The sequence below is a fragment of the Oncorhynchus masou genome, chromosome 2 (assembly GCF_036934945.1).
Source record: "Oncorhynchus masou masou isolate Uvic2021 chromosome 2, UVic_Omas_1.1, whole genome shotgun sequence".
Taxonomy (NCBI): Eukaryota; Metazoa; Chordata; class Actinopteri; order Salmoniformes; family Salmonidae; genus Oncorhynchus; species Oncorhynchus masou.
In genome coordinates this window covers 48,891,043-48,908,657 of record NC_088213.1, presented here as the reverse complement: position 1 = coordinate 48,908,657, position 17,615 = coordinate 48,891,043, and the positions used below count along the sequence as shown (strand labels likewise).

Genomic DNA, 17,615 nt, shown 5'->3' with positions numbered 1-17,615 from the left:
TTTGACAATTTTTAGGGCCTTCCTCTGACGGGAATGGGGGAGTGCTCGGTCCTCCTTTTTCTGTAGTCCACAATCATGTCCTTAGTCCTGGTTACGTTGAGGGAAAGATTGTTATTCTGGCACCACCGGGCCAGGTCTCCGACCTCCTCCCTATAGGCTGTCTCGTTGTTGACGTGATCAGGCCTACCACTGTTGTGTCGTCTGCAAACTTAATGATGGTGTTGTAGTCGTGCCTGGCCGAACAGGAAGTACAGGAGGGGACTGAGCACACACCCCTGAGGGGCTCCAGTGTTGAGGATCAGCGTGGCAGATGTGTTGCTACCTACCCTCACCATCTCGGGGCGGCCCGTCAGGAAGTCCAGGATTCAATTGCAGAGGGAGGTTTTTAGACCCAGGATCTTTAGCTCAGTGATGAGCTTTGAGGGTACAATGGTGTTGAACGCTGAGCTATAGTCAATGAATAGCATTCTCACGTAGGTGTTCCTTTTGTTCAGGTGGGAAAGGGCAGTATGGAGTGCAATAGAGATTGTATCATATGTGGTTCTGTTTGGGCGGTATGGAAATTGGAGGAAATTGGAGTGGATCTAGGGTTTCTGGGATAATGGTGTGTATGTGAGCCATTACCAGCCTTTCAAAGCACAGTCCCGCACCTTGAAAGCGGCAGCTCTAGCCTTCAGCTCAGTGTGAATGTTGCCTGTAATCCATGGCTTCTTTTTGGGGTGACGATGTCTTCGATGCACTTATTGATAAAGCCAGTGACTGATGTGGTATACTCCTCAATGTCATTGGAAGAATCCCAGAACATGTTCCAGTTTGTGATAGCAAAACAGTCCTGTAGTTTAGCATCTGCTTCATCTGACCACTTTTTTATAGACTGAGTCACTGGAGCTTTCTGCATTCATTTTGGCTTGTAAGCAGCAATCCGGAGGATAGAATTGTGGTCGGATTTACCAAATGGAGGACAAGGGGGAACTTTGTACTCATTTTTTTCCCTCTGGTTGCACATTTAACTTGTTGATAGAAATGAGTTGGAACTGATTAAAGTCTCCGGCCACTAGGAGCGCCACCTCTGGGTGGCAGTTTTCTGTTTGCTTATTTCCTTTTTCAGCTGACTGAGTGTGTTCTGAGTGACAGCATCTGTCTGTGGGGGTAAAAAAAACAGCCACGAAAAGTATAGGGGAAAACTCTCTAGGCAAATAGTGTGGTCTGCATTTTTTCACAAGATACTCTACTTCAGGCGAGCAAAATCTAGAGACTTCCTTAGATTTCGTGCACCAGCTGTTGTTTACAAATATGCACAGACGGTCACCCTCTTCTTACCGGAGTGTGCGGTTCTATCCTGCCGCTGCAGTGTATATCCCGCTATCTGAATATGCATGTCTTCATTCAGCCACGATTCCGTGACACATAAGATATTACAGTTTTTGATGTCCCATTGGTCGGATATTCGTGATCGTACCTCGTCTAATTTATTGTCCAATGATTGCATATTGGCAAGTAATATTGACGGTAACGGCAGCTTTCCCACTCGCCTTCTGTGGATCCTTATGAGGCACCCAGCTCTGTGTCCTCTGTACCTGCGTCACTTCCTCTTCCAAATAACTGGGTTGGCAGCCGTGTCGGGTGTTCGGAGAATGTCCTGTGCGTCTTGCTTGTTGAAGAAAAAAATCTTTGTCTAATCCGAGGTGAGTGATCGCTGTTAAATAAAGTCCTCCTGTGTGCAATCTAAGTGTGACATGATCTGTCACATGATCTCAGTATATATACACCTGTTCTGAAAGGCCCCAGAGTCTGCAACACCACTAAGCAAGGGGTACCACCAAGAAAGTGGCACCATGAAGACCAAGGAGCTCTCCAAATAGGTCAGGGACAAAGTTCTGGAGAGAACAGATCAGGGTTGGGTTATACAAAAATATCCAAAACTTTGAACATCCCACTGAGCACAATCAAATCCATTACTAAAAAAATGAAAAGAATATGGCACCACAACAAACCTGCCAAGAAAGGGCCGCCCACCAAAACTCACGGACAAGGCATGGAGGGCATGAATTAGAGAGGCAACAAAGAGACGAAAGATAACCCTGAAGGAGCTGCAAAGCTCCACAGCGGAGATTGGAGTATCTGTCCATAGGACCACTTTAAGCCGTACAATCCACAGAGCTGGGAATTACAGAAGAGTGTCCAGAAAAAAGCCATTGCTTAAAGAAAAAAATTAAGAAACACGTTTGGTGTTCTCCAAAAGGCATGTGGGAGACTCCCCAAGTATATGGAAGAAGGTACTCTGGTCAGATGAGACTAAAATTGAGCTTTTTAGCCATAAAGGAAAACTATGTCTGGCGCAAACCCAACACTTCTCATCACCCCAAGAACACCATCCACACAGTGAAGCATGGTGGAGGCAGCATCATGCTGTGAGGATGTTTTTCCATCGGCAGGGACTGGGAAAATGGTCAGAATTGAAGGAATGATGGACGGCACTAAACACAGGGCAATTCTTGAAGGAAACCTGTTTCAGTCTTCCAGAGATTTGAGACTGTGATGGAGGTTCACCTTCCAGCAGGACAATGACCCTAAGCATACTGCTAAAGCAACACTTGAGTGGTTTAAGGGGAAACATTTAAACATCTTGGAATGGCTTAGTCAAAGTCCAGACCTCAATCCAATTGAGAATATGTTGTATGACTTAAAGATTGCTGTACACCAGCGGAACCCATCCAACTTGAGCTGGAGTAGTTTTGCCTTGAAGAATGGGCAAAAATCCAAGTGGCTAGATGTGCCAAGCTTATAGAGACATTCCCCAAGATACTTGCAGCTATAATTGCTGCAAAAGGTGGCTCTACAAAGTATTGACTTTGGGGGAGGTTAATAGTTATGCACGCTCAAGTTTTGCATCTTCAAAGTGGTAGGCATGTTGGGTAAATCAAATGATACAAACCCCCCAAAATATATATATATTAATTCCAGGTTAATTCCAGGTAAGAAAATAGGATAAATGCCAAGGGGGGTGAATAGTTTCGCAAGCCACTGTAGAATAAACAAATATGTCTGCTCATTTGCGCTCATTTTTTAAAATGTTCAATGATTGCCTGTAGAAGGCGCTCTACGAGTCGCTCATTGAACATCATTCAGCCCTCGGTCACAAAGTTAGAGAAAGCTTCAGTTAGCTTCACATTCCAGCTAAGGCTTCATCCATACTATGGCAGCGGACATTGTTCATCCACCTGCCGTTAAATCTAGCAGGCTTGTAACTGCGTGAGCATGTCGCATATGGCTAGGTCAAATGCCTAACTCTTAATTGAGACAATGCTGAAATATCAATCCATGGGCGAGTCAGTGCCACATTTTCAAAATGAAATAAAAGTTATCTTGCAAAATCAGCAGGCTATGTGAAATAGGCTTTTAGAACTGCAGTCTTTATTTTATTACTTATCCTTAATGGTGTCTTTGGTGTGCTTATTTATGTTTACATTTTATCAATATTATAATTAGTATTAAGTCATACAAAAGTGTTATATTGCGTGAAGTTTAAAATGCTAATTGCTAACTTATATGTAATTTAATTAAACCATTGCTAAATGTGTCAAACAAATCAGTCATCTCCCTCAAATGAAGGGGCTGATGACAATCTTTGTGAGAGGGATGGAATCTGATTTCATTGGTCTTCAACGCTATAATTTCATTCGGGTAAGTGGAGTTAGCCATGAGCTAACCTGCCAAGGAGAAGGTTAGTTCAATTTTTCAGTTTTTGATTTGTTAAAAAAGTTTGAAATATCCAATAAATGTCGTTCCACTTCATGATTGTGTCCCACTTGTTGTTGATTCTTCACAAAAAAATACAGTTTTATATCTTTATGTTTGAAATCCTGAAATGTGGCAAAAGATCGCAAAGTTCAAGGGGGCCGAATACTTTCGCAAGGCACTGTACCTCACCAGCCCGTAAGGCAGATTTAATAGTGATGGATGTACTCACAGGGCATCTGGAGGCAGTGCTGGAGGATAGAGAGCAGGTAAGGATAGGCATCTGTGTGGTTCAGCTTCTTCTTGATCAACTCAAACATCTGGCCAGCACTCTTAGTGTCCACGTGGGTCTGTTGAATGAAATGAAAACCTACAATCATTAAAATACCAAGTCAATCCATAATAATAAGCCTGAAATGAGGCATGGATGCAATTAACAATCTTCAATACAAGCACTGGATGACCCAAGTTCGACATTCATAGATTGAGAAAATTACAATAAAGACACTTGAACTTTATATGGGCCTAACGTAGAGGAGAACCTGTTCTAGGTTGTACATTAATACCAGTGCTCGGTTTGACAATACTTTTGATTTCAGTTCAATAAAACAATGTGGGCTTAATTATACAATGTATTGATGTCAATGGGGATGGTAAAACAGCCACTCACCAGGTCAAAACGCTTGGCAAGTTCCAAGTCATCCTCATTCCTTACCATCTCAAAGAATTCCAAATGCCTGGAAATATGACACAGGCATGAAAGGGACAATAAGCTTGAGTGAGTCATTCCATCTCTGTCTGTAAATCTTACCAGCTGCATGCCAGCTTTGAATCTAACAACCTTACTGTAGGTACTAAGAAGCTTTATAAGATGCTTGGTGGTCATCTTGTCCCCTGCCTCACCTGTCCAGAATGGCATTATCGTGCCCTCTGAGCTTGTCAATCACGGGCTGGATCCCCAACATCAGGAACTCGTACCTAAGGTGGAGGCGGAACTCCAAGTTGTCCTGAAGATTGAAGTACAGGGTATCAAACACAGCTGATGACAACAGCAGCAACACTGAATCATTCAGGCATACAGTAGCTTGATCTTGGACTTTATATCAGTTGTTTTTGTATGTAGGCTACTGTGTCTGTGCACTATTGTAATACAATAATAAACTTGACTTACAGTGCATTCGGAAAGTATTTAGACCCCTTGACTTCTCGCAAAAAAAAAATATTTACAGCCTTATTCTAAAATCGCTAAAAGAATTGTTGTCCCTCGTCAATCTACACACAATACCCCATAATGACAAAGCAAAAACAGGTTAAAAATAAAAACTGAAATATCACATTTACAAAAGTATTCAGACCCTTTACTCAATACTTTGTAGAAGCACCATTGGCAGCGATTACAGCCTGAAGTCTTCTTGGGTATGATGCTACAATCTTGGCACACCTGTATTTGGGGAGTTTCTCTCATTCTTCTCTGCAGATCCTCTCAAGGCCAGGTTGGATGGGGAGCGTTGCGACACAACAATTTCAGGACTCTCAAGAGATGTTCGATCGGGTTCAAGTCCGGGCTCTGGCTGGGCCACCGAAGGACATTAAGAGAACTGTCCCGAAGCCAATTCTATGTTGTCTTGGATGTGTGCGTAGGGTTGTTGTCCTGCTGCAAGGTGAACCTTCGCTCCAGTCTGTGGGCCTAAGCACTCTAGAGCGGGTTTTCATCAAGGATCTCTCTGTACTTTGCTCTGTTCATCTTTGCCTCGATACTGACTAGTGTCTCAGTCCATGCTGCTGAAAAACCTCCCCACAGCATGATGGTGCCACCACCATGCATCACCGTAGGGATGGTGCCAGGTTTCCTCCAGATGTGACACTTGGCATTCAGGCAAAAGAGTTCCATCTTGGTTTCATCTTGTTTCACATGGACAGAGTCTTTAGGGGCCTTTTGGCCGTGGGCAGCAGGTAGCCTAGTGGTTAGAGCATTGGACTAGTAACCAAATCTGTCATTCTGCCCCTGAACAAGGCAGTTAACCCACTGTTCCTGGGCCGTCATCGAAAATTAGAACTTGTTTTTAACTGACTTGCCTAGTTAAATAAAGGTAAAATAAAATATATATTTTTTCCTTTTACTGAGGAGTGGCTTCTACCACTCTACCATACACTCTACCACACTCTACCATAAAGGCCTGATTGGTGGAGTGCTGCAGAGCAGGTTGTCCTTCTGGAAGGTTATCCCATCTCCACAGAGTAATTATAGAGCTCTGTCAGAGTGACCATTGGGTTCTCGGTCACCTCCCTGACCAAGACCCTTCTTGCTCAGTTTGGCCGGGCAGCCAGCTTTAGGAAGAGTTGGTGGGTCCAAACTTCTTATATTTAAGAATGATGGAGGCCACTGTATCCTTGGGCACCTTCAATGCTGCAGAAATGTTTTGGTACACTTCCCCGATCTGTGCCTCGACAGAATCCTGTCTCGGAGCTCTACAGACAATTCCTTCGCTCTCATGGCTTAGTTTTTGCTCTGACATGCACTGTCAACTGTGGGACCTTAAATAGACAGGTTTGTTTGTGCCTTTCCAAATCATGTCCATTCAACTGAATTTACCACAGGTGAACTCCAATGAAGTTGCAGAAACATCTCAAGGATGATTAATGGATGCAGCTGGGCTCAATTTCGAGTCTCATAGCAAAGGGTCTGAATACTTATGTATATAAGGTATTTCTGTATATAACGTTTTTATACATTTGCAAAAATGTCAAAAAGCCTGTTTTCGCTTAGTCACTGTGGGGTATTGTGTAAAGATTGCTGAGCATTTTGTTTTTATTTAATCCATTTTAGAATAACGCTGTAATGCAGCAAAATGTGGAATACGCCAAGGGGCCTGAATACTTTCCGAAGGCACTGTACAGCTGGAATCCTTAATGATGAAACAGTCATGTCCATTTGCAATATTTCAACAACAAGAAGTTACTGCAAACACTGTTTTTTTTCCCGCTTGGACATCATTGCACACACGATAGAAGACCACAATATGTACTGCAATTTAATTTATCATGTTAATACATTTTATAAACTAAATTACACTCCTCAACCTGCCAACCAAAAAATAAAAATGGTGGGGCAGACAGTGACGACGTTTCCCCTACTCCAGACTTCATCTTTAAGATGTATTCTTGACATATTCTGACTGTTTGACAAGGGACCAAGGTCATCCCAAATTCAATCATGAACATTGACGTAGCCTCTATCACTCAAATCTAATGTATTTCTAAGGGTGTATGCAGTCAAATTATTGGATGATATCTTGGTAGCACTGTTTAAATGTGACTCTTTCTGCCATGAATCATCCAATAGAAAGCAGACCTAGCTGTGGGTGTGACAGGGGGGTTAAAGAGTAACATGGCAATCATGACTGACCTCCCCAGCCCCGGCATTGAGCACAGCGTTGATAAAGGACATGATGGCTGTCTTCAGGTTGACCTCGTCTCTGTAGCGCCCCGTACTTCTGTCTAGCTCATTCAATAACGTCTGCATGGGTTACAGGGACAGCTCTCAGTTAGGTGAATGGGTTGAATGGACAATTTTTCAGTTATATTCATTACAATACATAAACAACTCAGGGCTCCCGAGTGGTGCAGCGGTCTAAGGCACAGCTTCTCACTGCTAGAGGCGTCACTACATACCCGGGTTCAATTCCCGGCTGTATAACAACTGGCCGTGATTGGGAGTCGCACAATTGGCTCAGCGTCGTCCGGGTTTGCCAGAGTAGGCCTTCATTGTAAATAAGAATTTGTTCTTAACTAACTAGACTAGTTAAATAAAGGTTAAATAAAATAAATAAAAAAACAACACAATTGATCTGCAAGAATTGCAGTGGTGGGTAAACTACAGCCAATCTGTCCCACCGGTCAATTAAATGTTAAATGTTAAATTAAATGGTTTTAAGGTCCAATTGAAATAAAATAACTGCCTTTTTATGACCAAATCAGCCCTTAAAAAATGTACACTATCTGTCCTGATGTGGCCCTTGGGCCAAGAAGTTTGCCCACCCCTGGATTACAGGGACAATTTCCTTGCGCCTCTTCTAAACATGGTTAAAAATACATATTAACTCTTGGGGATGACCTAAAAAGTGTGTGTCATTTACTTCTGATAAGCTTTAGGAGTACCCAAGCACTTGGTGGACTATACCTGGAAGCGGGTCCTCTCGGCGGCATACTTCTGGTAGTGGGCCATCGCCTGCAGCACCTTCTTGTGGCCATCGGGCACCAGGCACACTGCGCCCAGGATCTCCAGCACGGCCACTTTGGTCTTGACGTTGTCCTGCCGCAAGCTCTGGGAGATGGTATTGATGCTCTGCGGGTGGGCCAGCACGTGAGCTCGACCCTGCGAGTTGTTCATCAGGGCCTTGATGCAGCCGATGACCGAGGTGTGCACGCGGCTCTCCGACGTCTCGTAGTCCATGCTCCGCAAGAAATTGAGCAGGCAGGTGAGGCCCTCGAGCTCAATGAAGCGTGTCACAAACCTGGGAGGTGGAGGCGTGAGGATGTGTCAGTCAAAAAAGGTTAAAAGGTCAACAATGGAAGACAAATATTAAACAAACCCTGGAAACTATGGTCTGCTTCACACATGGGAGGTTAAGTTGACTTTTATGAAATCTCATTCACCTTGACAAATATCTCCGTGTTTAACTGAAACCCAAAATGTGTCTGGCCTAAGTTATGTGTTTGAGGCTTTAGCACATCAGATTAGCTGAACTGTACTGAATTGAAACACAGGTGAAATAAAGGGTCAGTGGTCGAGGAACTGAACACTGAACATATACTGAACAAAAATATAAATTCAACAATTTAAAAGATATTACTGAGTTACAGTACACAAGGAAATCAGACAATTCATTTTAATTCCTCAGGCCCTAATCCTTGGATTTCACATGGGTGGGCCTGCGAGGGCATAGTCCCACTCACTGGGGAGCCAGGCTCAGCCAATCAGAATAGGTTTTCCCCCCACAAAAAGGCCTTATTACAGACATAAATACTTTTCAGTTTCATCAGCTTTCTGGGTGGCTGGTCTCAGACGATCCCGCAGGTGAAGAAGCCAGATGTGGAGGTCCAGGCTGGCGTGGTTACACATGGTCTGCAGTTGTGAGGCCGGTTGGACCTACTGACAAATTCTCTAAAACGACGTTGGAGGCGGCTTATGGTAGAGATATTAACATTCAATTATCTTGCACCAGCTCTGGTGGACATTCTTGCAGTCAGCATGCCAATTGCATGCTCCCTCAAAACATCTGTAGCATTGTGTTGTGTGACAAAACTGCACATTTTAGAGTGGCCTTTTATTGTCCACAGCAAAAGGTCCACCTGTTTAATGATAATGCTGTTTAATCAGCTTCCTTCTTGATATGCCACACCTGGGGTAGCCTAGTGGTTAGAGCGTTGGACCTGTAACCGAAAGGTTGCAAGTTCAAATCCCCGAGCTGACAACGTACAAATCTGTCATTCTGCCCCTGAACAGGCAGTTAACCCACTGTTCCTAGGCCGTCATTGAAAATAAGAATTTGTTCTTAACTGACTTGCCTAGTAAAATAAAGGTAAAAAAAAAAAGTGAGTTGGATATATTACCTTGGAAAAGGAGAAACGAACTGACCGGCATGTAAACAAATTTGTGCCAAACATTTGAGAGAAATAAGATTTTTGTTTGTATGGAACATTTCTGGGATTTTTTGTTTCAGCTCATGAAACCAACACCTTACATGTTGTGCTTATATTTTTGTTCAGTATAGATACACAAAGGCACCCCTCGCTACGCTACCTACCCCCATTTACCAGCTGTAGTAAGGGATCCCACATGAAACTGTAAACCATAAAACTCATACCACCCACATTCATCTTAAAACTTTCCTAATGACAAACTTTATTAACAGGGCTAATGAAGGGTCAATCACCTCATTAACCCCTTCCTCTTGCTGAACTGCAAGCATATCTGATCACCTTCAAACATGAAGGGCATTACATCAAGTCGGCCATTTTGATGTTCCCATCACACAGATTCTTTCCCTGATCAAGTTCATAAATCATGTAAATTGATAGAGTTCATAATAAACGTATGTCTGTTTCTGTTCAGACAGACAAAGAGAGGGAGAAAGTGAAAGAGAAAGAGAGTGGGGGGGTAAGACTTATTTATAAATCACTGAAAGAAGAATTAAGAAAATGTAAGAAACATCAAACAGACAGAGCAAGAGAGTCAGCAATATTAAGAGAGAGAGAAAGAAGAAAAAAGAACCAGAGGGAGATTTACAGTCAGTCATTGTAACAGATTGTTTTGACACTGTCAGACGAGCTGAGTCCAAGTTCCATCCCCTCCTACCGCTTTCTTGGCAAGAGCTGGAGTGGAAAAAACACACCCCATCCTTCAAAGCCATAAATCACACCATTATTATCCTGTACATCTGAAGCCAGGCTACCCTCCCGCTAACTCAATCCCAGATTTCGAGAGCGCACACGGTTCACCTGGCAATGCACTTGCAACCCTCAGATCCCCAGGAACACATGGGTAAGGTCATAAATATTGTACACCAGTGTTGGGTTCGAGACCATCTAAAGCGAGACTGATTCAAGACCAGTGGAAATTGAGTATGAGTCAAGACCAAGACCGGGAGGGGGGTACACCTACTGCAAAGGCCGAGTGCGCATACAGCACATTCACAAAGACGTGCGCACGCACACACACAGGTAAAACAGACTCCCTTGACATGCAATGTGCTTCTCGTTTCAGCACTAACGTTACTCTTTGTCACATTGCAAATTGAAGTTGATCTCTCTACCTAAAGGTGTAACATCGCCAGCTCAATGATGGCAGATGTTATTACGAAGGTGGGTGTCTTGGTGTCACACGTGGCTACTCACAGCTGTGCTCTGTCACACACAACAGCACATACGCAGACAAGCATGCATATACACGTACACACACAGGCGCACACACACACATACTCTTTGCGCTCCATGAATTCCTGCTCCTTACAAAGGACATCCAACGATGCCTAATTCTCAACAATGAAAACAGTCCCCCCTTCACATACCAACATCATCCAACCATTCACAAATGTTCTCATTTCCTCATTTTTTTTCTTTCTCCTCCTTTTCATTCCCTCTCCTTTCTCTCCCCTTTTAGGTCAAAAGAGTTCATCTTAACAAAGGAAATAGAGGAACTAACAGTACAGTTAGAAAGCAATAAAAACTATAAAAGAGGCACAGAATAAAAAATGGAGGACTTTATTCAAGAAAGATCAAGTGTAATATATCATACAAAATAAAGTGAACTGGATGGAATATGTAAGCAAACTGGAAAGAATATGCAGAAATAATTTACAAAAACTTGTTACAAATGCCAGTCATCCATGATTCAACAAACAATATTTTGAAAAAGGAAGCAAAGTACTTTAAGCAAATGTTTTCATTTGTCTTCTCCATCTCTACTAACTGAAGTTCATTTTAAGGATTTGTTTTCTATTAATGGTGTAAAATTAACAGCTCTACAGTCAGACTCATGCGAAGGCCTAATTAAAGTGGGACTTCTAGATGCAATTAAAGCCTTCAAGTCTGGGAAAACTCCAGGGCTGGATGGTATATCAGTTGAGGTACAGTGCATTCGGAAAGTATTCAGACCCCTTGACTTTTCCACATCTTGCTACGCTGTTTAACAGTCTGATGGCCTTGAGATAGAAGCTGTTTTTCAGTTTTCAGTCTCTCGGTCCCTGCTTTGATGCATCTGTACTGACCTCACCTTCTGGATGATAGCAGGGTGAACATGCAGTTGCTCGGGTGGTTGTTGTCCTTGATGATCTTTATGGCCTTCCTGTGACATCGGGTGGTGTGGGTGTCCTGGAGGGCAGGTAGTTTGCCCCCGGTGATGCGTTGTGAAGAACTCACTACCCTCTGGAGAGCCTTACGGTTGTGGGCGGAGCAGTTGCCGTACCAGGCGGTGATACATCCCGACAGGATTCTCTCGATTGTGCATCTGTAGAAGTTTGTGACTGCTTTTGGTGACAAGCCAAATTTCTTCAGCCTCCTGAGGTTGAAGAGGCGCTGTTGCGCCTTCTTCACAACGCTGTCTGTGTGGGTGGACCAATTCAGTTCGTCCGTGATGTGTACGCCGAGGAACTTAAAACTTACTACCCTCTCCACTACTGTCCCATCGATGTGGATAGGAGGGTGCTCCCTCTGCTGCTTCCTGAAGTCCACAATCATCTCCTAAATTTTGTTGACGTTGAGTGTGAGGTTATTTTCCTGACACCACACTCCGAGGGCCCTCACCTCCTCCAGTACCCAGTTGCACAGGGTGGGTCGAGACCCAGGGTCTCGAGCTTGATGACGAGTTGCACTATTAGATGCACTATTGTAAAGTGGCTGTTCCACTGGATGTCAGAAGGTGAATTCACCAATTTGTAAGTCGCTCTGGATAAGAGCGTCTGCTAAATGACTTAAATGTAAAATGTAATGTAAATGAGTTTGGAGGGTACTATGGTGTTAAATGCTGAGCTGTAGTCGAAGAACGGCATTTTCACATAGGTATTCCTCTTGTCCAGATGGGTTAGGGCAGTGTGAAGTGTGGTTGCGTCGTCTGTGGACCTATTGGGGAGGTAAGCAAATTGGAGTGAGTCTAGGGTGTCAGGTAGGGTGGAGGTGATATGGTCATTGACTTGTCTCTCAAAGCACTTCATGATGACGGAAGTGAGTGCTACGGAGCGGTAGTCGTTTAAAGCAGTTACCTTGGCTTTCTTGGGAACAGGAACAATGGTGGACCCCTTGAAGAATGTGGGAACAGCAGACTGGGATAAAGATTGATGTTCGTAAACACACCAGCCAGCTGGTCTGCGCATGCTCTGAGGACACGGCTGGGGATGACGTCTGGGCCTGCAGCCTTGCGAGGGTTAACAGGTTTAAATGTTTTACTCACGTCGGCTGCAGTGCAGGAGAGCCCGCTGTATTGTCCTCAAAGCGAGCAAAAACTTTATTTAGTCTGTCTGGGAGCAAGACATCCTGGTCCGCGACGGGGCTGGTTTTCTATTTGTAATACGTCATTGACTGTAGACCCTGCCACATGCCTCTTGAGCCGTTGAATTCCGACTCTACTTTGTCACTATACTGACACTTAACTTGTTTGATTGCCTTGAGGAGGGAATAGCTACACTGTTTCTATTTGGTCATGTTTCCGGTCACCTTGCCCTGGTTAACAGCAGTGGTTCGCATTTTCAGTTTCGCGCAAATGCTGCCATCAATCCATTGTTTCTGGTTTGGGAATGTTTTAATAGTTGCTGTGGGTACGACATCGCAGATGCACTTGCTAATGAACTCGCTCACCGAATCAGCGTATTCGTCAATGTTGTTGTTGGACGCAATGCGGAACATATCCCAATCCACGTGATCGATTTTACTTACTATATTGTATTTACTTTGCCAGCATGGCCTTTTTTTGCCTTTACCTCCCTTATCTCACTTCATTTGCTCACATCATATATAGACTTGTTTATACTGTATTATTGACTGTATGTTTGTTTTACTCCATGTGTAACTCTGTGTCGTTGTATGTGTCGAACTGCTTTGCTTTATCTTGGCCAGGTCGCAATTGTAAATGAGAACTTGTTCTCAACTTGCCTACCTGGTTAAATAAAGGTGAAATAAAAATCAAAAATAAATCGAAGCAGTCTTGAAGCGTGGAATCAGATTGGTCAGACCAGCGGTGAACAGACCTGAGCGCGGGAGCTTCTTGTTTTAGTTTTTGTCTGTACGCTGGAAGCAACAAAATGGAGTCTTGGTCAGCTATTCCGATAGGAGGGCGGAGGAGGGCCTTATATGCGTTGCAGAAGTTAGAATAACAATGATCCAGGGTTTTACCAGCCCTGGTAGCACAATAGATATGCTGATAGAATTTAGGGACTCTTGTTTTCAGATTAGCCTTGTTAAAATCCCCAGCTACAGTGAATGCAGCCTCAGGATATGTGGTTTTCAGTTTACATAGAGTCAAATAAAGGTTGTTCAGGGCCATCGATGTGTCTGCTTGTGGGGGGGGGGGTGGCTGTGATTATAATCGAAGAGAATTCCCTTGGTAGATAATGCAGTCAACATTAGATTGTGAGGAATTCTATGTCAGGTGAACCTAATTGACAGAGTGAAAAGGAAGCCTGTACAAAACACAAATATTCCAAAACATGCATCCAGTTTTGCAAGAAGGCACTAAAGTGATACTGTAAAAAATGTGGCAAAGCTATTCACTTTTTGTCCTGAATACAAAGTGTTATGTTTGGGGGAAATCCAATAAAACACATAGTCATGGATGTATCATGTTAAGGGTATGCTTGTTATCGTTAAGGACTGGGGAGTTTTTTAGGATAAAAAAAATCAATGTAATGGAGCTAAGTACAGGAAAATCGGAGAGGAAAACCTTGTTTAGTCTGCTTTACACTAGACACTGGGAGATGAATTCACCTTTCAGCAGGACAATAACCTAAAACACAATGTCAAATCTACACTGGACTTGCTTACCAAGAAGACAGTGAATGCTCATGAGAGGCAGATTTGAATTAAATGTACTTGAAAATCTATGACAAGACCTGAAAATGGTTGTCTAGCAATGATCAACAACAATTTGACAGAGCTTGAAGAATTTTGAAAATAATACTGGGTAAATGTTGCACAATCCAGGTGTTTTCACTTTGTCATTATGGGTTAAGGTGTGTAAGAATTCAATTCAATTGTGTGTGGATTCAATTGAATCCATTTTGAATTCAAGTTGTAACAACCAAATTTAGAATAAGTCAAGGGGTATGAATAATTTCTGAAGGCACTGTATACACATGTGCATAAATGTGTATAAAATAACCCACCAACAGTAACTCTTTAACTGTCTAAGCTAGAGACACCAAACCAACTTTGACCCTGGATTTCACCTGGATTTCACTTGGATTCACGTGTTCAGTCTCTGTCATGGAACGAGCAGGTGTTCTAAATGTTAAATCTATAAATGTCCCTCACATTTGCATAAAATAACTCTTGAACAGTTCAAACTAGAGACACCAAACCAACTTTCACATGTTCATGCTATCCTATCCAATGCCACACAACTACTTTCAAAGAGCGGAAGCAAGTCACACAATTTTTCTTAATTGAAAAATTACCATCTAACGAAATGCAAATGAGAAAAGTGAGAAGAGACGAACATACTAGGAGGAGAGAAGTGAGGAAGAAAGAAATATAGGAATATTCGGAAATTATTCAGTCCCCTTTACTTTTCCCACATTTTGTTACGTTATTTTATTCTAAAATGGATTATATAAAACATTTTGCTCATCAATCTATACAGTATCCCATAATGACAAATTGAAAATAGTTTAGAAAATTTGGCAAACGTATTAAAAATTAAAAAACAGAAATACCTTATTTACATAAGTATTCAGACCCTTTGCTTTGAGACTCAAAATTGAGCTCTATTACCATTGATCATCCTTGAGATGTTTCTACAACTTGATTGGAGTCCACCTGTGGTAAATTCAATTGATTGGACATGATTTGGAAAGGCAAACACCTGTTAATATAAGGTCCCGCAGTTGACAGTGCATGTCAGAGCAAAAACTAAAAAACCTAGAGCTAGCCGCCCGGCCAAACTGAGCAATCGGGGGAGAAGGGCCTTGGTCAGGGAGGTGACCAAGAACCCAAAGGTCACTCTGACACAGCTCTATAAGTACTCTGTGGAGATGGGAGAACTTCCCTGAAGGACAACCATCTCTGCTGCACTCCACTAATTATGCCTTTATGTTAGAGTGGCTAGACAGAAGCCACTCCTCAGTAAAAGGCACATGACAGTGTGCTTGGAGTTTGCCATAAGGCACATAAATGACTCTCAGACCATGAGAAACAAGAGTCTCTGGTCTGATGAAACCAAGATTGAACTTTTTGGCTTGAATGCCAAGCATCACATCTGGAAAAAACCTGGCACCATCCCTATGGTGAAGCATGGTGGTGGCAGCATCATGCTGTGGGGATGTTTTACAGCGGCAGGGACTGGGAGACTAGTCAGGATCGAGGGAAAGATGAATGGAGCAAAGTACAGAGAGATCCTTGATGAAAACCTGCTCGAGAGCGCTCTGGGGCGAAGGTTCACCTTCCAACAGGACAATGACCCTAAGCACACAGCCAAGAAATCGCAGGAGTGGCTTCGGTACAAGTCTCTGAATGTCCTTGACTGGCCTAGCCAGAGCTCAGACTTTAACCTGATCGAACATCTCTGGAGAGATCTGAAAATAGCTGTACAGCAACACTCCCCATCCAACCTGACAGAGCGTGAGAGGATCTGTAGAAAAGAATGGGAGAAACTCCCCAAATACAGGTGTGCCAAGCTTATAGCGTCATACCCAAGAAGACTCGAGGCTGTAGTCGCTGCCAAAGGTGCTTCAACAAAAGTACTTAGTAAAGGGTTTGAATACTTATGTTAATGTGCTATTTACATTTTAGAATTTTTATACATTTGCAAACATTTCTAAAAACCTGTTTTTGCTTTGTCATTATGGGGTATTGTGTGTAGACTGATGTGGGATAAAAAAATAAAATAAAAATGTGGAAAAAGTCAAGCGGTCTGAATGCACTGTAGGTACTTTGGAGAGTAAGAGTGGAAAACAGAACAATGTACTCACTCCAACAGAATTGGTATTGTGAACGTTATAGAGTAGATCGATAATGTCATATAGCTAATGACAAGATTAATCAGGTAAATAAGTTTTTCTGGTGGTTTGTCTTTTTTTTAACCCTGTTTGAAGTTGCACTAGAAATGAAACAAAGGGAATACAGCCATCTTCTTGTAATGTCCAAATGTGAGGCTAAAACAATCCTTTATGCAAATAATTAATTCTTAGAGCTATTTGTGGAAATTCATATTATAGGGAATCTTAGCCTATATTTGTGCATTCCTCATCCTGCTCACAAATAACTTTCATAATTCTTGCCTCCTTAACATCCTCATAAGTATTAGCGCTGTGGTTCCGTGTGATGTTACTGGGTGGCTGGGCTGTCTAAACCTCCTCACATGTTTCTGTGTGGTTGATCAATGAGATCTCAAAGCTGCTGCTGAATGTGTCAAACAGAGGAGAGGGGAATTGCCCTGTCTAATAAAGAGTGCAAAAGCTTTTCTGGTGATGAAAATGATCCCATATACAGTGTATACTGTAAGTAATGAAGTGTATAGACCTACCTTGTGACACAGTGCTCTCTTACGGAGAGACATTGAGGTGGAGCCATTTAACTTTACCATAGAGTGTGAGTAACAAGAGCGTCATCCTGAGGTAGATAGGTGAAAGATGAGGATGAACAGCTGTTAATGACAATGTTTGCCAGCTGTGGTTCAAAACCCTACCTCATTGGCTGAGTCCGAAGTGCTGTTTTCAGGTCCTCCACCACTTTGTTCCTCATCTCCATCTCCTCCTCGTCAAAGGCGAACAGGGTCTGCATCTGCACAATGACAAATCATACTCCATGACACAGCAGAAAACAATTATGATAACGGTATTTTAAAGGAGAACATTTGATTCTGGCTTAGTTGAAGGGAGTCTGAATGATCTTTATCATAACTGCACAATAAGGATCACAAAATCAGTTAATCATTGGAGTTCTCCAATAAGTTTGACTTTCAGTGGGTGGGGAGGGGCGAACAAGCTAGACTGTGGGCAGACCAGGGTTCAAATGCATGTGTATTTGAGTATCTGAAATACTTTTGTGTATTTGAGTATTTTTGCACAGCCCAAACCAGGTGATTTTGTTTGATTGAATGCCAGGTGGTCTGCCAAGTTATATTTGACAGGATTTTCGCAAGCTTGTTTCAAATACCGTTTTCAGATGCC

General features: G+C 42.7%; 1 protein-coding gene across 1 annotated transcript in view; it reads right to left on the bottom strand.

Moving 5' to 3' along the window:
* daam2 (dishevelled associated activator of morphogenesis 2) overlaps positions 1 to 17,615 on the bottom strand; it is a 223,168-nt gene that overhangs the window by 40,100 nt on the left and 165,453 nt on the right. Inside the window, 6 exon segments of the mRNA XM_064925631.1 lie at positions 3,971 to 4,088; positions 4,409 to 4,475; positions 4,642 to 4,745; positions 7,145 to 7,255; positions 7,919 to 8,252; positions 17,132 to 17,226. Of these exon segments, the coding sequence (XP_064781703.1) occupies positions 3,971 to 4,088; positions 4,409 to 4,475; positions 4,642 to 4,745; positions 7,145 to 7,255; positions 7,919 to 8,252; positions 17,132 to 17,226 (829 nt within the window).